At 37.6% G+C, this 27,903-nt stretch overlaps 1 protein-coding gene across 2 annotated transcripts; it reads left to right on the forward strand.

Annotated features, from left to right (window-relative positions):
- Window positions 1–1,880: 1,880 nt before the first annotated feature.
- On the forward strand, window positions 1,881–27,117 carry Pcf11 (PCF11 cleavage and polyadenylation factor subunit). Of its 2 annotated transcripts, none has more exons than XM_052158600.1 (16): window positions 1,881–2,372; window positions 5,904–6,029; window positions 7,648–7,836; window positions 8,138–8,332; window positions 9,764–10,881; window positions 11,576–11,756; window positions 11,858–12,341; window positions 12,870–14,428; window positions 17,719–17,818; window positions 20,786–20,905; window positions 21,540–21,645; window positions 22,703–22,886; window positions 23,718–23,873; window positions 24,296–24,388; window positions 24,814–24,849; window positions 26,050–27,117. In XM_052158600.1, the coding sequence occupies exons 1-16, from the start codon at window positions 2,181–2,183 to the stop codon at window positions 26,263–26,265; spliced, it is 5,055 nt and encodes a 1,684-aa protein (XP_052014560.1). In that variant the 5' UTR covers window positions 1,881–2,180; the 3' UTR covers window positions 26,266–27,117. The 2 variants fall into 2 exon arrangements, with proteins under 2 accessions (XP_052014560.1, XP_052014569.1); XM_052158609.1 differs by having other exon boundaries at window positions 11,858–11,948.
- The last annotated feature ends 786 nt before the right edge of the window (window positions 27,118–27,903 follow it).

Genomic DNA, 27,903 nt, shown 5'->3' on the forward strand with positions numbered 1-27,903 from the left:
ATTAATTTTTAAAATAAAATCTCAATGTAGTGCTGGGCATTGTGTTACATGCCTTTAATCCCAGCAGAGGCAGGAAAAACGTTGTGAATTTGAGGCTAGCCTAGTCTATCCGGAGAGTTCCAGGTTAGCCAGGGACACTTTGAGACACTTTCTCAAAACAAAACAAACCATACCCAAATTTTCACATTCAAAGGGAACCCCAACTCCTCAAACTCCAAAATGCAGTTTAAATATCCAGAAATGGGCTCAATCAGGCCTACAGCAGGATCTCTGGCCGTTATAGAAAAGCCAGCATTCCCCAGGAGCTTGTGAAGCCAATTCCCCTCTATCCAAATGAGACATTTGGTTACTGTGGTAACTATCAGGATATCAAAGTGCACACATGCTGGCATTCAGGCCCCCTTGTACCACAAATACCCGTTCTGCGCTTCAAAGTCCGTGCTAGACTCCCAGCCCCTCTCACGCCTCAGGTGCCTGACCTCCCTCAGCTCACACACAGGCTGCCATTGGCAGCTCCTCGTTCTCTTTAACCATGCTATTCTATGGTTTTTCTCGCTCTGCTCTGCTCTTGCTTCTCTCACCATTTTTATTATCTAACCACTGCTATTCTCCCTTCTCTCAAAGATATCCATGGTCATGCACAGTCTGGTTGTGTTCAGTTTATCGCTTTCTCTGTTCTGGATTCTTCCAGATGTCATGGCAATTCTTTTTCTATATCTACAATAAAAGCCTTCCCTTTAACCATATCATGAAGTGGACTTGTCATCAGTTTATTTGGCATTTTCCCCCATATGTCCCAGATGTATTTTTGTTTTTTGAGACAAGGTCTGTGTGTGTAGCCTTGGCTGTCCCGGAACTCTCTGTAGACCAGGCTGGCCTTGAAATCAGAGATCACCGTTCTTCTGCCTCTTTAGTGCTGGGATTAAATGTATATGTTTTTTGAGATAGGGCCTGGTTATGTAACCCTGGCTAGATTGGAATTTGACATTTAGACTTGACTGGCCTCGAACTCCAAGAGACCCACCATCCTCTGCCTCCTGAGGGCTGAGGTTCAAGGCCTGAGCCATCAAACATGGCTCAGATACTGTAAGTATTCTAAGGCCATTTGGCAGTGTAGCAGATTGAAGAGGTGAGTGCCATTAGGCTCGGGGCTAGCCAGTTACTATTGTGAATACCCTTCCAGAAATGTGACTTCTTCAAAAGAAGTCCTTTGGGAACGCCTTTCTCACATAGCACCTCTTTATAAAGGCACTTTCCTGGGGACTCAACTCAGGCAAGCCTGTCTAGGTGCAGTTTGCGGGAGTTAACTCCAATCTAGGTGCCAGGAAGGCCAGGCGTCGCCGCCTTAATGCCAGAGAGACAGCTGGCCCGGCGAGCCCCGCCCAGGCTCCCGGGAGCACCTGAGACCCGGCGACTGGCCTTGACTGGAGGCTTTTGCTCCTCCAGCTCAGGCCAACCCCCGCCCACACCCAGGAGGTAGGCGGGAGGAGGGTGATTGACGGAGTCGCCCAGTGGCTGGAGGAGTGCAGAGGGACCGAAGGGCCTGGTGCTGCAGTTTTCATAAACTGGTTGGGCCGGTCCTCGGGAACCTCCGTCCTCGACTGGCTTCCCTGCATGGGTTGTTATGGTAACAAATGACCGAACAGTCCCTTACGAATTAGCCAATGAGAGGCGACCGTCCTTTGCACGGCGTCTCCGAGCAAGAGGTGTTGCGAAAGCCGAAGACTCGGCCGGGGAAGAAGGCGGCGCTTGGACGTATTGCGGAAGGGCCGGGGGCGGGGCCTGTGACACGCGCGGGCCAGCCAATCCCGCCTTGTGTTTCCAACGGCCCCGCCCCTTTACCGCACATTTCCCCTCCCCTAGTTCATTTCGCACGACGCAGCGGTTGGGAACACAGACATTTTCGGAGCTGGAGCCGCCACTGCCGCCGCCATTTTGTGTCTGTGGAAAAAGAAGCCCCGGCGGCGGCTGGAGGTGGACGGAGATTTCCCGTGAGGCTGCGGCGTCTCTCCCCCGAGGTTCCCCCTGGGTCGTCCCCCATCCCCCCTCCGCGGTCAGCATGCGGTGAAGCCGCAGCGGCCGGAGACCCGGGGAGCGAGGCCGAGGCGTCGGAAGGGAGGCGGGGTGTCGAGCGGCTTCAGCCTCGGCGGCGGCGGACCTCGGAGGGGGGCCGCGGCGCAATGTCAGAGCAGACGCCGGCGGAGGCCGGAGCTGCGGGGGCCCGGGAGGACGCCTGTCGGGATTATCAGTCGTCGTTGGAAGACCTGACCTTCAATAGCAAACCGCACATCAATATGCTGACCATTCTAGCCGAGGAGAATCTGCCCTTCGCCAAGGAGATCGTCTCTCTCATCGAGGCCCAAACCGCCAAGGTTTTTATACACCCCGCAGCCTCCTATTCTTCTAATACTCCTTGATTTTAGTGTCAGCCTCATCCCAGGTCTCGCTTCCATCCGAAGGGGGACGGAATTCCTCCTCTCCAACCCCCCACCCCCGACTCGGGCTTGGTCTTTGGCCCCGGCTGGGAGCGTGGGCCTCTTTCGGGGAGGGAGCGGGGAGGATGCAGGGTGGAGCCCCATTTCCGCTTACCAACTCCCTATTTAGGCCACCTCTGAGTACGTCCCCACGCTCGCACGCATCGGGGACTGCCTTTCGGATGGGGGGAATACTTAGAGGCAGTTTGTGTTTGGGGAGCGAAAGAGTTAAAAAACAAACCATCTTAAGCCCTTGGGAAGGTGGGGAGGGGCTTTCCCCTCAGTGTCCTTTTTGGGGAATTGTGCTCTGTGGGTTGGAAGGAGGTGAAGGGGGACCTGGGAGCGAGCTGTCGGTGGGTTGGGTATAGGGAATTGGCCCCGAGTGGAACAGCGGCCTGTTAGCTCAACATGGCGCCTGCAAAGCACATGATGCGAAAGGGAAGAGAGGAGAATCCATTCCCTGCCAGCCAGGCAGCTGCTCACATCCGTCAACCCCATTTTGGGGTGGGGGGCTGTTGGATCAAACTTTTATTCTCCTCTCAGAGGGTCTGATTTTGCCCCAGTGGTAGGGAAATTTGGCTGAGGGTGGGGTTTTGGGTGTGTGTGGGAGAGCTTATCCAACCTGTAAGTGGGTAACAAAATACTTGAAGTTTCTTTGAAATTTCAGTCCCTCCTTTTCCTATTCTCTTTCTCCCTTCCCTGATAGTGAAGGCTGGCTTTTCTTCACCCCTTGACCGAAGTGGTCCTTTGCTACCTTCTGTTTTCCCTCTGGTCTTCCTTTTCTGTGGATTCATATGGGAGCGATATGTCATTTAAGTAAAGTTACTGTTAAACTTAGATATTGAGTCTTAACCGCTTCCCAATTAATACATTTTAAGTTACTTTTCAAGCTTGTATTTAAGGTTTAGTTTTTTTTCTCTAGTTGTTAGTGATTGCAATTATCAGGATGAGCCTCCTTTTAGCAGAGTGAACCCCTTTTAAAGGCCACTTTAACAACAACCACCAATATATTGTTTAGAGACGGTTTCTGTCTAGTGTACAACTGAGTGGTCTGACTCTAATAAATGGTTTTGAAATGTGTGACTGGTATTATAAAATTTGTGAATAAAACATATAAAATATGTATTTGTCTTTTTTATTTACCTTTGTAAGGTGTAGAATCTGTTTCCAAGAATTTTTACTTTTGTGGTTGTGTGTTTTAAACAAAAGTCTTTAAGTGACTTGGGTTCATTCTTTAGGTCCATCCACTCTTTTGGGTAAATCAGTTCACAAGATACACGGTTTCACGTGGTCCTTTCAAACCTTAATTTAAAGAGGGGGAAAGGTTTTTTTTTTCCTTTAAGGGCTCAGCAAATTTATCGAGTTCATTTTGACAGCTAAAACAAGTCTTCACCTTTTCCTGTTGAATGCCTGTGAAACAGCTGTCTTTTGAAAGTAGTATGAGGTTTAAGAAGGAAGCGCTCCTCATACTCAACTTTTTATTGATAACTACATACGTGTTGGCAGAGAAAATGTACCTTTTTTCCTTGTTGAAGACTTTAAATATCTTTTAAAAAAGAACAGCACTTGGAGAACAAAAGTTTTCAAACTATATTTTGGGTATTGGTATTCACAGCACCTACTATTTAGCAGCTCAGATTGCATTCAAAGGAGACAGCTTCTTGCTGGTTTTAAAATGGATCTACAAGACCTTGGTGAACTGAAAACTTTATGCAGAATATATTGACCACATAAAACTTGTATTTGTGTATTTTGTTACACAAAGTGGTGAAAATAGGTGGACTATTTTCTGGTAAAAGACAGCTCAAAAGTTTTTGGGCACATGCTTCCTGGTTATTTTTGTAAAAAATAATAAGGTCACTTTGGGGAAAGACTCTTATTATCTGGGTTGGGGGTGAGGGGAGGGGTCGCCATTATTTGGTAGCAACTGGCTTGGTTTAATGCTTCAGGGAGTGTATGTTTGTGTTTTTACTCTTTAGCATCTCAGCAATACTAAACTAATGGGCTCACACCTAATTTCAGTCTTCTCATAACCATAGGAAAAAGGCTATTACATAGAAGAACTTCCCTTGCGCAGTGAAACACTAGCCTGTTGAACAGATTGTGGTGTTAAAAGAGCCTATTTAAGTGCAATAATTTCTTAAATGGTATAAAACAAGACATGATAAAGTGAAGACACGGCAATAAAACATTTGACATGTTGGTACTTAATAGTTTGCCCCCACACAGTGGCTTTGTGAACCCTTTATTAGCACCTAAGTTTTTTTTGTTTGTTTTTGTTTTTAAATACAGAATTACTCAAACATTTCTTTAGTCAACCTTGGTTGTAAAGGTTATAACAGAAGCAAGAGCATTTCCACACACTTGTCAGGGCAATCTGTTTTGTGAAGTATGGCATTGCATATACCCTAGAAGTGTGAGCCTGCCCTAGCTACTGGTAGCTATGGGTAAGAGTTCAGTTAGATTCATATACACATGGGGTGGGTAATTGGGGTTTCATCTAAGTTTTGTTTTCTTAAATCATGGGTACTCCTGTGGAGTCAGTTAACAGCTTATGTGGCATGTGTGTTAGTGTTCCTCAACAAGTCTGTGAACCTGCTGATGCTTTCTGGAAGCTTGCTGTACCTTCTAAAAGCCAGTGGTGGGTAGGCTTTGCAGTTCAACTGGGGCAACTGGAAGGGCTGGTACCTTTATCAGCATCACCACACTGGCTCAGCACAAATTTAGAATCCTTGGTTTGTGCATGTAAGAGGAGAAATATTTCGACGACAGTCCATGCTGTGAAGAAAATCTTCAGGACATCCAGGTTTCCAGTCCAGTTGAACCTGACTTACATGACTCAGCAGCGGCTCCTCTGTCCAGTTTTTCTTGTATCAGTAACAAGCTTGCACTTCTGCATGTTTGTGTGCAAGGTTTAAGCGTCTTGCCGTTGACTTCGTATGTGAAGTGTGTTTAAGTTCATTATTTGGATTATAGAAAAGTGATCTTAATGATTTTATAGGTAACAAAGTTTCATAGACTTTAACATATAAAATTATCCAGTGAAACCAGGGCACCTACTTGATTGATTCAAGGTACAACATAAACACAGATCCCTAAGCTGACACTTGGATTACAGAAAATATTTCTCCCTCTCCTTTTATTGCCACTTTGAACACTTTACCAAATGCACACAAATTTATGTTAAGTATTGAGTACTAAAGATAATGGTTTTCCTTTTGATAATTCTGAGCTTTTTTTAAATGCACAACTAAAACATTTTAAGAAACAAGTACTTTTGAACACTTAAGGGCTTATAAAGTAACATCAAAATCATTTTGTACCAACAAAACTAGAGGTCTATCTTATAGGCTTAAAAACACTTTTAAAAGTAATTTTTTGGTGGTAATTCACTATACTAAACTTCTCAGTTTCTTTTTTATACTTCAGGCTCCTTCCTCAGAGAAGCTTCCAGTTATGTACCTTATGGATTCTATCGTGAAAAATGTTGGAAGAGAGTATCTCACTGCCTTTACTAAAAATCTAGTTGCAACATTTATTTGTGTGTTTGAAAAGGTATATATATTTAGAAACATTTGAAAATTTTTAAATGTGTTCCAGATTAAATAAATTCTGGTCTGTGTTGGGTTTTCTTGGGTGGTGGAATGTTTTGTTGTTTTGGACATTTACTGTAAAGTGTCTTTTCAAGGAAAGTGGCAAATGCTAGTTTTTTATGTTAGAATATTAAAATGGATGCTGTTTAATCCATTCAAGACTTGAATATACCTTAATTAACTTATAATTGTATATTTTTGAAATGTGAGTATAGGTTATATGAAGTTATTTGTAGAATATGTACAAAAAGCTTCCAGAGTGCCTAGTTTTGGAGTTTAAATATCTAGTATTGGGGAGTAGGAAGCCTGATCCTCCTGGCCCTCAGTCCATCGTTCCTATTACATCTTTCCCCAACAATGTCCTTTAGAGTTGTTACTTTGTTAAGGTGTTAAACTTACAGGGGTTTGTGAATGGTGGACCAGTTAGTTGCTTTAAGTTACTCTGGAAATACTCTAATTTCTCTTGAGTGCATGGGAGAAATGCTTGTTAGTGTTCATAGCTAGAAGTTGTACATTCCATTGTGATACTGTAACTGGTTGTTTGGTTAGCAGGAGGTGTTTTCTGAAGTAATTCACACTGAGCAGTAGGGCCCTTGAAGATATTTATTTTAAAGATTCCTAACAATGTAGTTGATGTTATATGGTAGAATTGGGTAGTAGGGTTACTTAAGTGGTAGAAAAGAAATAGTATATAGAATAGTTTGGAATAGTATATAGAATAGTAATAGAATAGTTTGGAAAGCTATAATTCAGATATTAAAAAGTATCAGCGGTATGAATATTAGATCTTTCCTAAGTACTAATCACCAGAGGCTAAGGACAGCCCACTTTGTAATAGTTTAGAGGAACTTAACCTGGTTTAAATTTCAGTATGTTCCAATTATTTGGGGTTTTGGTATCTTGCTTTTACTGAATCTAGTTTTATTACAGTTCATAAAGGTGACCTTGTAAATGCATTATCTAATGATATGAATATATAATGATATGAATAGGGCTAAAGTTTAAAACCTGTTTTATTAATTACTGGATTTTTCTGTTTTCTAAAAAAAAATCTCCTTACATATATTACAGTGTGAACAGGCAAGATATATAATGCCCATTCTTGCCTAGGATTTTGTGAATTAAAATTAGGAGGGTATCTTCTGTACCTAAAGTAGCTCATAGATAATAGTCATGGTATATTGCATTTGGTTGTTAAGATAATTTTCTTTTTTTAACTGTATACTGCTAGCAAGTAAATTAAAAAAAAAAAATTAACCATCAGGTAAACCAGTTTCTGGCTTTATGTTTTCATCCAGTGAGTTTATTAGGAATATTATATCAAGCCCTAAAATCGGGAGACTTGTGCTTTTAAAAAGATAAAAAGTTGCCTGGTTGCTTGCTTGAAGTCTATTAGATAACCACTTTTCTGATTTCTTTTGAGAACTAATTTTATTAACTTTAGTGATCAAACCGGCCTTTAATAAATCTTTGTGATATTTATGTACAGATGGATAATATGAGAGTTGGCAAGTAGCTTTATACTTAAAATAACATTCTATAGTAACTTAACAAGCCAGAGAATTATTCTGTTGTTCTAGGTGGATGAAAATACTAGAAAAAGTTTATTTAAATTACGTTCTACATGGGATGAAATATTCCCTTTGAAGAAACTTTATGCCTTGGATGTCAGAGTCAATTCATTAGATCCTGCTTGGCCTATTAAACCTCTGCCTCCTAATGTGAATACATCTAGCATCCATGTGAATCCCAAATTTTTAAATAAGTCGGTAAGTCTTTATATGAATGATGGATATGGTAGTACAATTTGACTATTAAGTGCTAACTTATGTAAACTTTCCAAAAAGCAAAACTAGACTCAGTTTAAATTGAAAAAGTAATAAATGTATGCATTTAATCACCATCTTTTATGTAACATTTGGCATTTTAAATCCCTAAGCATTTTTTTGTGAACTTTTTGTATTGGATATTTGCAGTTATGGATAATAGTAAGTTAAAGTTGATAATTTTTAGTTGATCTTTGGCAGTTCTAGATGAATGTTTTGCTTAAAAGTTATTTTTTTCTTATAGCCTGATGAGCCTTCAACACCTGGCACAGTGGTCAGTTCCCCCAGTATCTCCACTCCTCCCATTGTACCTGACATACAAAAGAATCTTACCCAAGAACAACTAATAAGGCAACAGTTACTGGCAAAACAAAAACAGTTGTTAGAACTTCAGCAGAAAAAGCTGGAGCTTGAGTTAGAACAAGCTAAGGCACAACTGGTAAGTAGGGGAAATTTGATATTTAAGTCTTTAACTATACTCTAATAGGGAAATAGTTATTTTGTATTTGAATATTTTATTGATTTTTTTCCCTACTTTAATTTTAAAAATTATGGTTCTGGTTAAGTCAAGTTTTATATCGTTACTAAAAAAACACTTGATTATGAATGGTGTTTTTTTTCTCAATATGTTCTACTAGATTGCTGTCTTAGGATACAAGTGTGTTTATATGTGTGTATATATGTGGTATGTATGTGTATATATGTATTGTATATATTCACACACACAGAGATACACATGTACTGGGATCAGTACTGGGGTCCCTATTATCACACAGAACCAGGTTTGATGGCACAAGTCTGTAATTCTAGTAGTTGGGAATAGGAGACAGGAGAATCAGAAGTTCAAGGTCATTGTTAGTCACATAGCAAGATTGAGGCCAGCCTGGGCAGCATGTCTCCAAATGCAAGGAAAACAAATACTACTTTTACCAGATTAGTACCGTAGTTTTGTTTTTTGCCACTGTTTTTAATACGGTTTTAATATTTCAGTTCTAAGATAGTGTATTGTGAATGTCTTTAATATTCATGAACAAATTAGGTTTCTAAAAGTTTACAAAAGTCATCAAAAATACAAAGAAACCCAAAAGCATATCTGTTTGTTCTCATGATAGACTGTAACTTTTACTTAGCATCTAAGTTTGTTTGAGATTGAAATGTAAGAAGACAGAATTTTAGCCGGGCAGTGGTGGCGCACACCTTTAATTCCAGCACTTGGGAGGCAGAGGCAGGTGGATTTCTGAGTTGGAGGCCAACCTGGTCTCCAGAGTGAGTTCCAGGACAGCCAGGGCTACATAGAGAAACCCTGTCTCGAAAAACAACAACAACAACAACAACAACAACAAAAAGAAGACAGAATTTTTAAGTTCATTAACATTTTGAGAAGGAACCATTTTATGACAGTTTAATAGACTCATTCTATGTCTTGTGCAGAACAGTTGAAGTTTAGTCATGTTACTGTTGTGAGCCTCAGTCTGGTTTAGAATCATGGATAGTTTCGAGGAATTGTTATTTTTTTTTTTATTGTATTAGAAATTATATTCTAAACTATAAAGGACTTGTAAGAAGTAAGGCCATTTATGTTCTTGGACTCTTCATTATATTCACATGTTAGAAATAGAATATTGCCATGCTTGGTGAATATGTTTTTAATTCCAGCACTGGGAGCTAGAGACAGAAAGACCTCTTTCTGTGTGAATTCCAGGCTTGCCAAGGTTATGTAGTGAAACCTTTAACCCCTTCTTACTCCCCCTTCCCCACCCCAAAAGTATGTAGTGTTAATACAGTATTAAGCAAATGGATATTTATAATGACAAGGAAATACAACAGTCTACATGGGCTATGGTATTAACATGAACATTTTGTATTTCAGGCAGTATCTCTGAGCGTTCAGCAGGAGACAGCCAACTTGGGTCCTGGATCAGCGCCATCTAAACTACATGTTCCACAAATTCCCACTATGGCTGTCAAAGCTCCCCATCAGGTCCCTGTACAACCTGACAAAAACCGAGCGGGTCCATCCTTACAAATGCAAGACTTGAAAGGAACTAACCGGGATCCCCGTCTTAACAGGATGAGCCAACATTCTTCCCATGGCAAAGAGCAGAGTCATAGGAAAGAATTTGTAATGAACACAATAAACCAGTCTGATGTTAAAACAAGTAAGAATGTACCCTCTGAAAAACTAAATTCATCCAAGCAAGATAAAAGTAAATCAGGTGAAAGAATAACCAAGAAAGAACTTGACCAGTTAGATTCTAAATCTAAATCTAAATCTAAATCACCATCACCTTTGAAAAACAAATTATCCCACACAAAAGACTTGAAGAATCAAGAATCTGAAAGTATGAGGTTGTCTGATATGAGTAAAAGAGATCCACGATTAAAGAAGCATCTTCAGGATAAAGCTGAGGGCAAAGATGAAGATGTAAAAGAAAAGAGAAAAACTGCAGAAAAGAAGGATAAAGATGAACACATGAAATCGTCTGAACACAGGTTGGTTGGAAGTAGAAGTAAAATCATAAATGGCATTGTCCAAAAACAAGACATGGTTACGGAAGAATTGGAAAAACAGGGGACAAAACCAGGGAGATCAAGTACGAGAAAGAGATCAAGATCAAGGTCACCTAAGTCTCGGTCACCAATTATACATTCTCCAAAGAGAAGAGATAGACGGTCACCCAAACGAAGGCAAAGAAGTATGTCTCCCACTTTGGCACCCAAAGCTGGAAAGATGCGTCAGTCGGGACTTAAGCAGTCACACATGGAAGAATTCCCACCACCTTCCAGGGAAGAAAGAAATATTAAGAGAAGTGCTAAGCAGGATGTTCGAGATCCCAGACGACTGAAAAAGATGGATGAGGACCGGCCTCAAGAAACTGCAGGTCAACATTCTATGAAGTCAGGTGGTGACCCAAAGGAGAATATAGAGAACTGGCAAAGCTCTAAGTCTGCCAAAAGATGGAAATCTGGTTGGGAAGAAAATAAAAGGTATGTTGCTGTTGTTTCTGGTAAAATACAAAATGTACGGTTTTTTGTTTTGACATTTTTTACTTTATTAAGGCAAAACTCAAACGTATTGTCATGCTAACCTCTGTCCAATGACAGTCTTAGCCTCCTGAATGCTGGGATTGTAGGTGTGATCCTTCATTCCTGCCTTTACCATATGCATTTCAAAGGTGTTAATTTAGGTACTAATTGGATATTACAGTTATATTTCTAGTTAAAAACAACCCCAGTGGGTTACATACTTTATATTTCATTAGAGACAAGAACATTTAGAAAAGTTTGCTCATCTACTTAAGCTGTTGTATGTTTATATGCAAGAATAGCAGTTGCTTGTTTTTTGTTTTTAATTGTTGGTATTTTTTGACATGGTCTAGCTATATAACTCCACTTGGCCTGGAACGTGCTAGCTAGCCCACTCTGTCTTTGAATTCATGATTCTATTCCATCAGCTTGTTTTCTTTTAAATGGGTGTGTTTATGTGTGTGTGTGCTGGTAGTACTGCTATTAGGGATCAAACCTAGATAATCATTTTTCTCCTGAATCAAATCGTTAAACTCTAGAAAAACTTTATATTCCTATTTTATTTAACAAGATCCTTAAAATATCCTTAAGTACAACCTGGGAGTTTTCTTTTTAAAATAAACACTTTGAAATAATAATACTTTTGTGGTTTCAGCTTACAACAGGGTGATGAACATAGTAAACCTCCTCATCTAAGGCATAGGGAGAGCTGGTCAAGCACTAAAGGAATCTTGTCACCTCGAGCCCCAAAGCAGCAGCATCGATTAAGTGTAGATGCCAATCTTCAAATTCCTAAAGAGTTAACTCTTGCAAGCAAAAGAGAATTACTTCAAAAGGTAGTAACTATCATTAATCTCATGTAGTTATTTTCTTTTATTCAGTTTTTTGTATTTTTTATATTTAAAATACTTAATTTTGTTTTATCATCCCTATGCAGACGAGTGAACGTTTAGCATCTGGTGAAATTACACAGGATGAGTTCCTTGTTGTTGTGCATCAAATTCGACAGCTATTTCAGTATCAAGAAGGTAAACATAGATGCAATGTACGGGATAGTCCTAAAGAAGAAAATAAAGGTGGATTAAAAAAGAAACCTCTCTTATCTGATGCTGAATTAACCTACTATGAACATAAAGCAAAACTGAAAAGGACACAGGTTCAGCATTCATTTCCAAGACTTGATCTCTTAGATCCTGATATTTTTGACTACCCTTTGACTGATGCCTTGTTGTCTGGAATAGAATGTGAGCCATCCAAAAGTAAACATGCAAGTAGGAATAGTGGAGCACAGTTTGACAGAAAAGAACAATTTAGTGAAAGAGCAAGACGTCTTTCTCCTATATCTGGGAGTCGTTCTTATGCTGAGAATCTTTCACCCCATGAGGGCCGGAGAAGACATGACGAGCAAGTCTCTGCTAAAGGTAGAAAAAGTTAAATGAGATTATGCCTATTGAATCACACAGCAGTGAAGGGAAAATGAACAAGCTAAGTGGGGCTGGATTTTATCACTGTTCAGACTACCTTTGTGTGTATGTGTGTGTATCTGTTTCATTGCCTTTTCCCATAGAAAGGGAAGGGACCTAGTTAATTGATAGTCAGTTATATTAGGAACTTCACTAGGTTTTATTTTCTAAATATTTGATTAAATCCACAAAATTCAAGGAAATACGTATTCTAGTTTTACAGATAGGAAATAAAACTACAGATGTTAAGTAATTTTCTCTCAAAAGTGTAATGACAAGTATCTTGACAGGATGGGAAGTTTTTAATACTATTTGTATCTGAATCAAAAGGGCATCTTCTTAACTTACTGTTGCTGTCTGTCTCTTCCTTACCCACTAATATAGTGAGATAATCTATCTTTGGATAAGTTTTAGATAACTATAAGAAATAGAGATAAGTGGATGCAACTTAATTTAGTGAAAAATGTATATTTTTCTTTTTGAAAGGTGTACGAGAGGAGCAGAGGTCACCATTCAATGATCGATTTCCACTTAAGCGACCTAGATATGAAGATTCAGATAAACCATTTGTAGATGGCCCAGCATCAAGATTTGCTGGCCTTGATACAAATCAGCGACTTACAGCTCTAGCTGAAGACCGACCATTATTTGATGGACCTGGTAGGCCATCTGTCACGAGAGATGGCCCAGCCAAGATGATTTTTGAAGGACCTAATAAATTAAGCCCTAGAATTGATGGACCTCCTACACCAGGTTCTCTTCGGTTTGATGGGTCACCAGGACAAATGGGGGGAGGAGGACCTATGAGATTTGAAGGGCCACAAGGTCAGTTAGGAGGTGGGTGCCCTTTGAGATTTGAAGGTCCTCCAGGACCAGTAGGAACTCCTCTGCGGTTTGAAGGGCCAATTGGTCAAGGAGGAGGAGGTGGCTTTCGATTTGAAGGTTCACCTAGTCTGAGGTTTGAAGGATCTGCAGGTGGTTTACGATTTGAAGGACCAGGGGGTCAGCCTGTGGGTGGTCTCAGGTTTGAAGGACATCGTGGTCAACCTGTGGGTGGTCTCAGGTTTGAGGGACCTCATGGACAGCCTGTGGGCAGTCTTAGATTTGATAATCCTCGAGGCCAGCCTGTAGGAGGACTTAGATTTGAAGGGGGTCATGGTCCATCAGGGGCTGCAATTAGATTTGATGGACCTCATGGTCAGCCAGGTGGTGGTGGTGGTATCAGATTTGAGGGCCCTTTGCTACAGCAAGGAGTTGGAATGAGGTTTGAAGGTCCCCATGGTCAGTCTGTAGCTGGTCTGAGGTTTGAAGGACATAATCAATTAGGTGGGAACCTTAGGTTTGAGGGACCACATGGTCAACCAGGGGTTGGGATCAGGTTTGAAGGACCTATAGTTCAACAAGGAGGTGGAATGAGGTTTGAAGGTCCTGTACCAGGAGGTGGCCTGAGAATTGAAGGGCCTCTGGGTCAAGGTGGTCCTAGATTTGAAGGTTGTCATTCTTTAAGGTTTGATGGACAGCCAGGTCAGCCATCACTTTTGCCAAGATTTGATGGATTACATGGCCAGCCAGGTCCTAGATTTGAAAGAACTGGTCAGCCAGGTCCACAGAGATTTGATGGGCCACCTGGACAGCAGGTTCAACCAAGATTTGATGGTGTACCTCAAAGATTTGATGGGCCACAACACCAGCAAGCATCAAGATTTGATATTCCTCTTGGTCTACAAGGAACTCGATTTGACAATCATCCTTCACAAAGAATTGACTCTTTCAATCAGTCTGGCCCATATAATGATCCACCTGGCAATGCTTTTAATGTCCCATCTCAAGGATTACAGTTCCAAAGACATGAACAAATATTTGATACACCTCAAGGACCAAATTTTAATGGACCACATGGCCCTGGAAACCAGAATTTCCCAAATCCCATTAACAGAGCTTCCGGACACTATTTTGATGAAAAGAATCTTCAAAATTCTCAGTTTGGAAACTTTGGCAATTTACCTACACCAATGTCAGTAGGAAATATTCAGGCATCTCAACAGGTAAGCTGTTCTAGTTATAAAATTATGTGGTAATATGTAGGTAAGTAAACTTACTTTTAGGACAGATTTGTAGTCTAGGCTGCTCTCAAATTCTGTGTAGGTTAATTCTCAAGGTTGAGTTAACTTTTTTCTTTTTTAAAAATTGTTTTTAGTATTTGGGTAAAGCTTTAAGAATGTTCTTTTTGTTTTTGTTTTTGCTTTTTTTGTTTTTTTCAAGACAGGGTTTCTCTGTGTAGCCCTGGCTGTCCTGGAACTCTATAGACCAGGCTGGCCTGGAACTCAGAAATCGGCCTGCCTCTGCCTCTCAAGTACTGGGATTACAGGCGTGCGCCACCACTGCCTGGCCCAGAATGTTCTTTATGGTATAAGTTCTTATTGTAACACCTGGGTGTTAGGGAAGTGAGATGAGTGTTTTAGGGGTTGATGTTTGAAACTTAAAATGATAGTAGCTCTTCCAAGATACTGAATCATCTCAGTCTTCTTCTTGTCTTCCTCCTCTGTAATAGAATGTGTGCACTTATTTTATTTTTAAAAGATCTTAATTTATGTGTTATGTGCCTGTCTTTCCAAGTGTGTCCAAGTGACACACAGGCCAGATGCAGGGCACTGGAGCTCCTGTGGGCTGTTTCATAAGTATGCTGGGACCTGAACTTAGGTCCTCTGGAAGAGCAGAATAGAAAGCACTTCTAACAACAGAAGCATCCTTTCAGGTCCCCCTCCCTCCTCCCTCTTTGTGTATGTGTGTGTGTGTGTGTGTGTGTGTGTGTGTGTGTGTGTAAAGGTCTCATTTAGCATTGATCTGGTATTGAACTGTGTGTACTAGTAGGTGACTTTGAACTTGAGTCTCCTGTCTCTACCCATGGAGTGCTGGAACTACAGTTGAGCTTATTGTTTCTAGTGCTGGGGTTAAACAAGGGCTTTATAGGCAAATACTCTACTGACTGCCACTAAACTTTTTTTTATTAATTGTATTTTTGTGTGTGTTGGTGTGCGTATGTGCCATGGTGAGGTCAGAGGAAAACTTGTGGGAAGCACTTTTCTTCTACCCATGTGGGCACCAAGGATCATCAGTCTTGATGGCAGGCACCTTTTCCCCACAGAGCTGGCTTGCTGGCCTTACTGCACATTTTTTTGTTGAATTCTTTTTAGTTTTTTTATTTTATGCTAATACGATGTTCAGTGATCTCTATTACCCTGAATAGTGCACTCATTTGCTTAAACTATTAGAACTGATTCGCTTTGAATGCATTTTTTAACCAAGAATTTCCTTAGTCTGAGTTAAGAAAGTTGTATATACTTTTATAATTTTGTTTGTTTTTGTTTTTTTTGTTTTTGTTTTTGTTTTTTTCCGAGACAGGGTTTCTCTGTGTAGCCCTGGCTGTCCTGTAACTCACTTTGTAGACCAGGCTGGTCTTGAACTTAGAAATCCACCTGCCTCTGCCTCCCAAGTGCTGGGATTAAAGGCGTGTGCCACCATTGCCCCGCCTACTTTTATAATTTTTTAATTTTCTATTTTCACCACATTTTTTAGGTACTCTAGTTGTATACAATTGCTTGATATTAATGTCCATATGGCAAACTTGCTACTTGCCTTTTGATATTTGTAGTCATATGAATATGTAATACAGACATCCATTTTGTATACTTGGACATTTTTTGTTTTAAAAGAGTCTTATTTGTAGCTCAAGCTGACTAGAGCTTGCTGTGGAGCTCAGGTTGCCCTTGAATTCTCAATTCTCCTGTCTTAGCTTTTTAACTGCTCAGTTTACAGGCCTGTTTACCATCCTTGGCTTAATTCTGCATGCTTGGTTTTTTGCTTTTTGTTTTTTTAAGATTTATTTGTTGTATTCTGTGTGTGTGTATGAATGTTTTCCTGCATGCATGTATGTATACCATGTGTGTATAGTAACACTGGAGACCAGAAGGTATCAGATTTCCCCTGGAAACTGGAATGGGTGGTGTGAGCCACCCACTACGGGAGTTCTGGGAACCAAACTCAGGTTCTTTGTGAGCGCACCAGTTCTCTTAAACCACTGAGCCAACTCCAGCTTGTTTGTTTTTGAGATAGGATCTTTCTTGTGTAGCTTCATATGACCTGGAACTCAACTAGGTAAAAATGATACTATTATTACCAGATGCTGTTTAGTCTTTTTTTTTTTTTTCTGTGATGTATCAAATTGGTTTGTGTGTGTGTTCTACACCATTGAGATGTCACAAGGATAACAAGACTCAGAAATGATTTATAACAGATATACAATATATACTATACATATAATAATAGAATAATAGATTTATATACTTGAATCCAAAATGCCAAATTTGTATGTTACTATAGTACTTATTATATTACTTTATTGTAATCTTTCTCTTTTTATGGTTCTGGAGCTTGAACTCAGAGACTCTCAGTAGATGATATACTACAAAGCCATAGTTAAAGGCTACATTCTTATATTTGTTTTTTGTAGGTGAGGCTCTGTAGTCCAGGGTGTCCAGACATCAAACTATGTAGTCCATGCCTGTCTTAACCTCTCAAGTGCTAGATGTGAGCTACCATCCCCAGCTGTTTGGTTTTTCTTTTTTATTCCCTTTGATGACTTTTGTAATATACTTTGAACTCAGCTATAACTTTACTCAAAAATGATGCCAAACAGGATGACTACTTGAAGTTTACATTGCTGCATTATTTTTTCTTCGCTTTTTTTTTTCAAGACATGGTCTTGTTAGCATAACTCAGGATGGCCTTAAATTTGCAGTTCTCTTGCCTCCGCTCCCAAATTACCACTCCTGGGATTATAGTTATATGCTATCATACCTGGCTGAAACAAACTTTTGAGTGGTAACCAAACGCCAAGGTTAGGGATTCTAACTTCAGCTTTGTTAACTAGCAGCTATCTCTTTGTGAAATAAGGAAAAGCATATCCCCAGGGGAGAGTGATTGTATAGCATAAACACATAGGTTTCTCTATACTTTAAGAAGTCTTTCCTCATTGCTCCTCACCTCTAGGGTTTCTCTCTGTAGCCCTGGCTGTCCTGAAACTCTCTCTGTAGACCACAGTACCCTCAAACTCAGAGTCATACCTCTGTATCCTGAATGTTATTTCTCACTTAAAGGAAGTTTTAACTTAGTCTCAGTTCCTTATAACTCTGAAACAGAAGCTATGAAAGTTTGTGGAAGTACAACAGTTACTAGTTTTTAAATCTTTATCACCGATCTGGGCCTTAGGACATTTGTATGTGATAGAATGTGATTTATAGAAAGGATGTTCTTAAAATTAACGTTTATCTTAAAGGTTCTGACTGGTGTTGCTCAGCCAGTAGCGTTTGGCCAAGGACAACAGTTTTTACCAGTTCATCCACAGAATCCTGGAGCTTTTATTCAAAATCCTTCAGGTATGTACTTTTGAACTGAGTGATATTTTCAAGACATAACTTTTGTTCAATAGCTTTTAGTTTAGAAAATGGCATTTTTGAGAGTTTGTGTTTAATTTATAGAAATTTAATCTGGCTAAAGTGTTTTTATCCTCTGAGTTTATGTTGTTGACCTATGGTCATACAAACCTTGTTTTACAGCTTGAGAGGATTAGATTGGAAACACAGAGTGTAATCAAGAGGGAAGGAAATCTGTTGAGTGGAGGTTGGCTAGAGGAATGATAATTTTGTTGTGATAGGGTGAAGAAAACTATAAATTGTAGAAACTTTAGTTGGTATTTGTAGCTTTTTTTAGTGTGTGCTATGATCCAGTAAACATAAATACTAGGGGATAACACCTCATAAATGATTCATTTGAAAGTTTTTAATGGGTAGGTGAAGAGAAAAAAACCTTAATTTCTTAGACAGGTCTCCAGGAGGAAGAATAATGAATTTTAGAATTAATTTTACTTTCCGGTAAATGGGAAATATATTTGTGTGTGTGAGGCACACACACACACACATTGCTGTGATACTTGTTCTAGTTTCTAAATTATAAGGCCTAGGAATATGATACAGCTCAGTATTAGAGTACAGTACTTACCCAGCATGCATGAAGCCCTGGCTTCAAGCCAAATAAAACAAAACATTTCTAAGCTGTTTCAGAAGCATACTTTTGGGGCTAGAGAGTAGCTTGGTCATAGATCACTTGCCTAGCATGTACAAAGCCTTGAGTTCCACCCCAAGCACTCATACCATCCACAAAAATCTCCCAAATTAGTTCTTAAAATTCTGTCAGTTTGAATTTAATACATATTCTTTTAAATTCTAGATGGACAATTAGGGTTAGTTAGCAAACTTCCTCTCCCCTCCATTGTATAATTGTGGTTGGGTCAAGCATAAACAAGTGTTGTCCTTGTTCAATTTTTCCTCTATAAAAGGAGGTAATAGTGTCAGTATTTCTTGGAAGAAATATAATTTCTTAAAATTTAAAAGAAAATAAAATGAGATTTGTAAAAGTAAGTTGTAAGTGTCATATGAATGTATTTTCCTTTAGAAACTGCTTTTTCTTGTTGAATAAAGAATTCCTTGGGGCTGTAGAGATGGCTTAGAATTTGAGAATATATATTACTTTTGTAGAGGACCTATGTTTAATTCCCAGTACCCACATCAGGCAGCTCATAATCTGAAGCTTGAGTTACAGCGAGATCCAGTACCTCTGGTCTCTATGGGTACTTGTGCATGTGTGAAGATATCTTTATACACATATGCACATGTATATACAGACCCACTAGGACTAGCCTCTAAGGGGCACTTGTACTTGTACATATGTGCCTGTGCACACACAAATAAAATTCTTTAGAAAAAGTTTGTCATGTTGAGGTTAATGACATAAGGTTTAAGAACTATATACTTTTTTCTGGTTTTTAGAATGTTGTGTTTTATATATATATAAAAATCATGTAAGAGGCTTGTTGCAGACAAAATGGAAGTTTGTTTCCTGGGTTGGGAATATTGGATGAGACCTTGTGTGTATTTTTCTTAAGTTCTACTTTTTCTTTCAAAAAGCATGAACTATTATTAGGAAGCTGTCTTTCAGATTCTCTTAATATTCTTTAATTGAAAGTAAATTTAATTCTGTAGTTCTGTTATTCATTTGCCGCATTGCATGCAAGGCTTTGTGCTAGGAGGGGTTTAGTAAGGTTCATCCTTTAAAGAACTTTTAGTGTGACAGATTTGCTCTCCCACTATAAGTATTGTGTATTGTACCAAATAACACCTCATTGCTTTTACAAAAACTATTTATATTTAACCCTTATGTCAACCTCAGGGAGGAACTATTCTTCTTTTCAAGCAGTAAAAATTAAGGCAGTAAGCAATTAATGTCTCACAATTAGAAAGTAGAATTTCTAGCTAAAATTCCAGGAATTAGTATCATAATGTTCTTTATCACTGCAAAACTTGGATACTTCCAAACAAATGAATAGCTAATTATCCCCCTTAGACATACATATAAATAGGTCATTCTAATGGAATATAAATGTTTAACTTGTGTAAATGCCATTGTAATTGATTAAATATTGAGGCAAACTTATTCCTGCATTTAGATATATTTAATTTGAATAGACAGTTAATTATATATGTAAATAAAAATCGTATATATATATTAGTGCTAGCAAAATAATGGGATTTGAGAAGATTGTTGTCTTACTCAATTTGTTAAAGCTTTGGTAAAGTTGACAGTGCTTAGCAATGGTTTGAATTCCTTTGCAAGGCCAGCTCAGCAATATCAGAGGGCTAGGTGTCCTGTGCTTCAGGGCTCATACCCTTTCAAGAACTATTTCTCTGGTTTATCATGTAGGGAGCAACAGTCAGCAGTACTACACTATTTAATTCTTGGAGAACTACTTTTTGAGGTGGCCAGATCGGGCTATTGAAATAGAAAGGTGGGAGTTGGTCTTAGACATGGTGCTGCATGCATAGAAGGATCATAAGGCTTATTGTTCTTTGAATCCTGCTTTTATTTGGTGTGAAAATGAAGTGATAAAGTGACAAGTATAAAAATTATTTAAATATATTAAATATATTATCTTAATAAGTTAAAATAATTCAATAAATTTGATAATTTGAAATTTAAATAATTTTAGCTTAAATAAGATTTTAAATTTGATAATTTAATAAGTCTTATATATAATATATATGTGTACACACACATACATATTTTTATTATTTATCCTAAAATACTAAGTACTTTTTTATCCTGAAATATTTTCCAAGTAATGATTTGTCAGCCAGAAAGAAAACCTGAGCTTTTTAAATAATTAAACCTATCATTAAAAAGATTTGTTGTTGGTGGAATATCTTGAAGAAAGCTATAACTTTGAAAAAATACTTAGTATATGAATCTTTATGTTCTATTAAGGAATTTTTTGTTTGTGTGTTTTATAGGCGGTCTTCCTAAGGCATATCCTGATAATCATCTTAGTCAGGTGGATGTAAATGAATTGTTTTCAAAACTGCTAAAAACAGGAATTCTCAAATTGTCACAGCCTGATTCAGCTACAGCACGTGAGTATGGCTGTATACTTACATACACCAAACTTAAGTCAAAGATACTACCTTTATGAGGTATAATAAGTTATTGTAAAGTTCTATTCTTGAATAAATTAGTATACCTTTTGGTGTTTTTTGAAAATCAAGTGTAATTTTTTATAAAGAAAATGTTAACAATTTTGAAAGATTGAGCTGTCCTCCTGGACCATTTTAGTTAACATTACTACAAATATCATGTACCAGTTTTTATTAGTCCATCTATTAATTTGGTGTTTGAAAATAATTTGAGTCGGGCTGTGATGGCGCACGCCTTTTATCCCAGCACTTGGGAGGCAGAGGCAGGCAGATTTCTGAGTTCAAGGCCAGCCTGGTCTGCAGAGTGAGTTCCAGAACAGCCAGGGCTATACAGAGAAACCCTGTCTCGAAAAACCAAAAAATAAAAAATAAAAAAAAAATAAATTAATAAGAATGATAATTTGAAATGTTGAGGAACAAGATTCTAAGAAATTTTTTTTAGGTTTCTTTGCCAGTAAACTTCATATCAAACATACTTAATACTAGCTAGATTTCTGTATTCTGTATTCTTGTAACCAGTGTTTTACTATAAAGAACAGAATATGTATTGAAAAGTGAATCTTCTCAACTACAGAGGTAAATGAGGCTGTTGCTCAGTCTGCCCCTGAGGAGGAGGAGGATCAGAATGAAGATCAAGACGTTCCAGATCTTACTAATTTCACAATTGAAGAATTGAAGCAGTATGTGATGTTTTTAAATTTTAATTATTGATGTGCATTGTGTCTAGCATAGGCTAGAGGGCAAGTTTTGGGAGTTGGTTCTCTCCTTCCATTGTGGTTTCTGGGGGTTGAACTCATTCTACCAAGCGTTTGTGATAAGTACTTTTATCTGTGATAATTATTCAGATAACTGTAGCTTGAATCCTACCTTTTATCTGCTGCTCAAGTTTAAATATTAGGCACTAATAGTTATTCATGCCTTTATTTCATATTTTTTATATTTATTTTTTATTATAATTTCCTTTTTTCTTTCTTGAGAGGTCTTGTTAGCCTGAGCTGAACTCTGAATATTGGGATTACAAGTGTAAGCCATCATGCTCTATAAATAGCAAGGAACAATTGTAAATAGAATGTAAACATTAGGGCCTGGAAGGATGGCTTAGTGGTTAAGCGCATGTACTGTTTTTCTAGAATCTCTAAGTTGGATTCCAAGCGTCCACATCAGGTGGTTCATAACCTCCTGCACCTCCAGCTCCATGGGATTGGACATCTCTATTCTCTTTGGGCACCTGGATCCATGTGCCCCTATACACATATGTGCACGTAAACATACGTACACAATCTTTAAATAATTTTTTAGTTCTTATTAAACGTACTATTTTATTATAACTTTTAACTGTTCTTTAAACTGGAAAAGAACATTTGATTTATTCAAAACATTAATATTATAGAGAGGTGAAACCTCTTGTCATATCTTTCTACTAATCATGTCTTCTCTATATTGAATCGTAACTACATACCAAGCAGTTGAATTGCTATTGCTTTGTTAGCCTATAGTGTTACTCCATTTTTAGCCAAAAGGGAATAAGTAACCAATGCAAATTTATAAATAAGAAAATAGGCTACATGTTTCACACTTAACCAAAAGCTAAAGTAAAAAAGGATTAGTAACACAGTAATTTTTACATATATCATTCTTATTTGATTTCTGTTGATATAAAACTTTAGTTTGTTTTTAGCCACTGTCAAGTCTTAAAAATGAAAGTTGGTTTTTTTTTTTTTTTTCCCTTCAAAATAGACGTTATGACAGTGTTATAAATCGGCTGTATACTGGGATTCAGTGTTACTCTTGTGGAATGAGGTTTACGACATCCCAGACAGATGTTTATGCTGATCACTTGGACTGGCATTATCGGCAAAATAGAACTGAGAAAGATGTTAGCAGAAAAGTCACTCATAGACGATGGTACTACAGTCTGACAGTAAGTAATCCATAGCCTCTAGATTATCTAGATGGTAGTTATGTCCTGAAGTATTACTAAAAGCTAGCAAGCTTTCTGAATAAAACTTGATCCATGGAATATAGACTTGTTTTTTAGATGTACAGTTATTTTGTGTATGAGCATCTTTCCGGCACTTCCAGCTCCATGAGATGACACTAGCTTCCTTGGAACACCTGTACCCTAAATCTTTTAAAAATATATAAATTTCTAATTTTTCTTTAGTGCTTGTTGGAACTTTTAGCTATTCTTTAAATTGGAATGCACTTATGCATATAGTGCATGAGGAGGCCAAAAGAGGGTGTTGGATTACTTGGAACTAGAGTTAACAGATGGTTGTGAGCTACCATGTTAGTGGAAGTGAACCCTGGTCTCACAAGAGCAATAAATGCTCTTAACCAGTGGGCCATCTCTCCAGTTCCAAAATAAATGTAACTGAAAAATTGTGAAGTTTATCTTAAGTTAGTGGTATCTTAGAGTTAATAGGAAATTAGCATTAAGATCTCAGTCACTGCCTGATTTGGCCTATAATCTTAGTATGTGGAAGGCTAAGGCACAAGGAAGATTGCCAGTCGGCCAAATTGCCAGTGTAGTCCAAGCATGGCTACATGATTGACAGCTGGGCTACATATTAAGACCCTGTCAGAAAGAAAAAGAAAAGATTAGTTATAGGGCTCAAAGAAAACAAGTATATTAAAATAACCGCATATTGTATGAAAATGTACCCATAACTTTAAGGTGATTATAGTTATGACAAAGCTGTAAAAGTGTGGACAGAAATGAATGTAATCTTTTACATCAATTCCTTTTAAGGACTGGATAGAATTTGAAGAAATAGCTGATTTGGAAGAACGTGCAAAAAGCCAGTTTTTTGAAAAGGTTCATGAAGAGGTTGTCCTTAAAACTCAGGAGGCTGCTAAAGAAAAGGAGTTCCAAAGTGTACCTGCTGGACCTGCTGGAGCAGTTGAGGTAATAGAAATGGTGTTGAATTCCCTGTCTGGCAGTGTTCCTCATATCCTTTTAAGTCATCAACAATTATGTTTTATCCCTGGCATGGCAGCACAGAGGATCAGGGTTCAAGACCAGGTCTGGCGTATAGAGTTGGATGCTAGCCTAAGGTACATGAGAAAATGTTGTAAGCAAATGTAAAAGGATTTCTTGTAAGCTTTTTAAACAAAATCTTGACTGTTTCATGACAAATTTGGGTTGGATACCATCAGTGGCTAACATAGTGAAATCTTATTAACCTTTTTTGTAAAAGGCTAGAACAATCCATAAAACTTCAGTATTTATTGGACATTACTCAAAATTCTATATTTTGTAAATTTCTTAATCAAAAGGTTTTTATCTTAATGAACAATGTAAATTTCATTTATATGGTTCTCTTTTAGAGTTGTGAAATCTGTCAAGAACAATTTGAACAGTACTGGGATGAAGAGGAGGAAGAATGGCACTTAAAAAATGCTATTCGAGTAGACGGAAAGGTAATTGCCAGTTCTTTATTAGTACTAATTATCATGTTTCCTTAGAGTAAATCACCCTTTTGAAGATGATTCATAATCCTTTGTTGGTCTGGTTTGTAAAAAAGATACTGGACTTTAAATGTTTACTTTTAGAGGGATTCTAGCAACTATATGAGGCTGATACTAAGACTCAACTAGATTGTCTAACTACGCCATATTTCATGATCCGAACTGTTATTCTTTTGAAAATAAAACTTGACATAAGTGCAGAAAGCTAAGTTTAAAAAAGAAATGATTTTTTACTCTTTAAGTTAGGTAAGGTTAAAATTTTGGATTTTACTAATTTTTTTTTACCAGATTTTATCATCCCTGGAATGAAAAATTAATCAGAATAATGTATTATAAATGAACATGCATGTAATAGCTATTTTTTCCCCCCTCTTCAGATTTACCATCCATCATGTTATGAAGATTATCAAAATGTAAGTTCTTTTTGGGTATTGTATGTTTTGACTTACATTAATAAATTTTATTTTTTAATGTTAGTAGGTTGTTTATTAACTATTAGTATTTGATAGGCTCTGATGTAAATTGATTTATCACTGATAAAATACAAATAATCAAAATTCTTAGTAATGTTTTTGTATTTCTTGCTTTGTTTACTTGAATCTTTTTAACTTTTACTGGACCACAAGGCAGAGAAAAGTAGAAAACTAAAGAGAAGGATCACAATGGGCATACATTTTTAGGGCTCTGGAAAGAACTAAATTTTTTTCTTATGTATTGTCTAGTCACTTAGTAAAGGAATGATATTTTTAAATTTGTTAGGCTAGGCATTGGTGGCACATACCTTTTAATCACAGCACTCAAGAGGCAGGAGGATATTTAGAATTTGAGACCAGCCTCGTCTACATAGTGAATTCCAGGATAGCCAGGACCACATAGCAACACTATAAATAAATAAAAATATTTGTGTCTGTACTTTCATGTATGTGAATGTAAGTTGAATATGTGCCACAAAACACATATGGAGGTCAGAGGAAACCTTGGGTGTTAGTCCTTAATCTTTCAAGAGTCTCTTCTTTTGTGACTATACCAGGCTAGATGGCCTACAAGTTCCCAGGGATTCTCTTATGTATTCAATTTTATGTGTTCTGGAGATTTGAACTCAGGCCCTTACACTTCCATGGTTAACTTTAATTTTATCCAGAGTCATCTTCCCAGCTCTAGTATATACTTTAAATGATGACTTACATAAACTGGGCAACACACCAGTCTAATAGCCCTAGAAATTATGTAGTTTAGAAACATGTTGACTACTCATGACACTGGTTTGATACAGATTTTAATACATATTTAGGTGACAGAAGACTAGTGTTTCCTAGAGTATTTTTGATGCAGGGATTTAAAAAAATCTCAAAATACTATTTTAAAATTTACATAACAGACTCACAAAGTTAGGATAGGATTCCCTCTGTATTCTAACAGTTAACTACTGAAGCCTCTCTGACTTCTATTAGTGGTGTCAATATACCTCCTTGCTGAGTACATACTGAACAGCGTTATTAGCTTGTGGGAAGCAAACACTGTAATTGTGGTATTCCTTTTCTGAACTCTTACAAAATAGTTACTTGATATGATTTGAACTTTCATTAGTACTTATAGGGATTTTCATTTTGTAGACATCTTCATTTGATTGCACACCATCTCCCAGCAAGACACCAGTTGAAAACCCTTTGAACATTATGTTGAACATTGTCAAAAACGAATTGCAAGAACCCTGTGAAAGTCCCAAAGTTAAGGAAGAACAAATTGATGCCCCACCAGCTTGTTCAGAAGAAAGTGTAGCAACACCCACTGAAATTAAAACAGAAAGTGATACAGTTGAGTCAGTTTAAATAAAATGAGAAAGGTATGCTTTTCTTTTTTTAACAAAAGCTGCTGTTGGATCTAGGTGAAGAATTTTTTTATGTATATATAGACATATCTATATAAATTGTCTAGCTGTGGCAGGGCCTTCAGCTGTCATTTGGTTAATAAATACATTTTAGTATTTGCATTTCCTACTGCCTGCACAGTTTCAGGTGCTTGTTGTGTGAAAGTTCTGTAGATGAGTGCAAATGTAACAAAATGAAATTGTATGTGTACAGATGTACAATTTTCACTTGTGAACTGTAAATTATAAATAAAAAATATTTTTGCTATCCATGGAGTGTAATATTTATGCACACCATCAAATAAAGACAGTGTTTCTATACTTTTATTGGGCAAGAATGGAACTGAACAGCAATCTTAACATGATGTTTTTTTCTAGTAGCTTCCTGGGACTTAAAGCAGCAAAGTTCAAACTTAGTTTTTCTTAAGTAGAAAAGCAAGATTAAAAAACCAAAATGGACATATGTGCTTACATATAGATATGTATCTCCAGCTAGAATGATCCACAATGTCCACTTTTGGAAAGTATGTAATGAAACAGTAATGCTTATCCTTAAACTTGGACACTGATGCCATCAAGTAACTAACAAATATATTTAAGTACTAAAAAGTGATCTTTCTTTTTAGAAAATATTTTTAAAATTGTCAATTTAATGCAGATGAACACATTTCTACTTTTAAGTTACAGGGATTCTGTAAAGAATGTTCATATGAAAAACATGGTTAATTTTTTTCTTTGTTGGTTTTGATTGAATTAGATGGATAACATGAGATGTTAATATTCATACATGTAATAAATTGAATGATGAACAATCTTTGCTTGTATTTCTTGAGTGGCCTTAGAATGTGATCCTTTTTGTGTTTTAAAACACAAGTGCGAGCTATGAGTCATATTCCCAGATATATTCTTCCATTTATAGAGGATAAAAGACATGGTACATATACAGCATTAAAACTTGTAATGTTTTGTGGGAGCTGGAAGGCCTTCTTCATGTGATTTCTTTGGTTATAGCACCAAAGGGTACTCTTGTTTATAAATAAAATTTAGCAATTCCAAAAGCATAGTATGAAACCTGGTTTTGTCTTATAACTAAGATAAATGTTAAAACTGAAATAAGCATATCAAAAAGTATTGGAGAATTTTAAGGAATAATTTATAGAAGTGGTGTCACAGTATAACTAAGAATGAACATTTTTTTAGGCCCATCACTGGAGGTTTTTGTTTTTTCTTTTAATGTGTCTGTGCATCACTGGCATACCTGGTACCCAAGGAGGCTAGAAAATGGCATTAGGCCCAGTGGAACTAGAGTTGCAGCTAGTATTAAGTTGTGTCTGGACACTAAGACCGAGACTTATTTCTGCAAGAGCAGCCTGTGCTCTATAGCTGTTGAGCTCTCTCCAGCCTTTATTTCAAAAATTTACATACAGTTAAACCCAAGTGGTTTTTAAGAGACTAAATCAGTTTCTCTTGTTCACACTAAGGAATCTGTATTATACAGATTCTGAGGCAGTACTAGATATTTTAAATGAAAGCAATGTCCTGTATTTATCAAGTTTTCCCCCATAACAAATGACTACAATTTTAAAAAGATTTCCAAATG

Source organism: Apodemus sylvaticus, chromosome 1 (genome assembly GCF_947179515.1).
Source record: "Apodemus sylvaticus chromosome 1, mApoSyl1.1, whole genome shotgun sequence".
NCBI classification, from domain to species: Eukaryota; Metazoa; Chordata; class Mammalia; order Rodentia; family Muridae; genus Apodemus; species Apodemus sylvaticus.

Excerpts from the sequence above, each read along its gene's own strand:
- Pcf11 (XM_052158600.1), top strand. The coding sequence starts at position 2,181 with ATGTCAGAGCAGACGCCGGCGGAGGCCGGAGCTGCGGGGGCCCGGGAG. Across the intron at positions 17,819-20,785 it reads TTTTATTCAAAATCCTTCAG|GCGGTCTTCCTAAGGCATAT; the intron begins GTATGTACTTTT and ends TGTGTTTTATAG. Across the intron at positions 24,389-24,813 it reads CTATTCGAGTAGACGGAAAG|ATTTACCATCCATCATGTTA; the intron begins GTAATTGCCAGT and ends CCCCCTCTTCAG.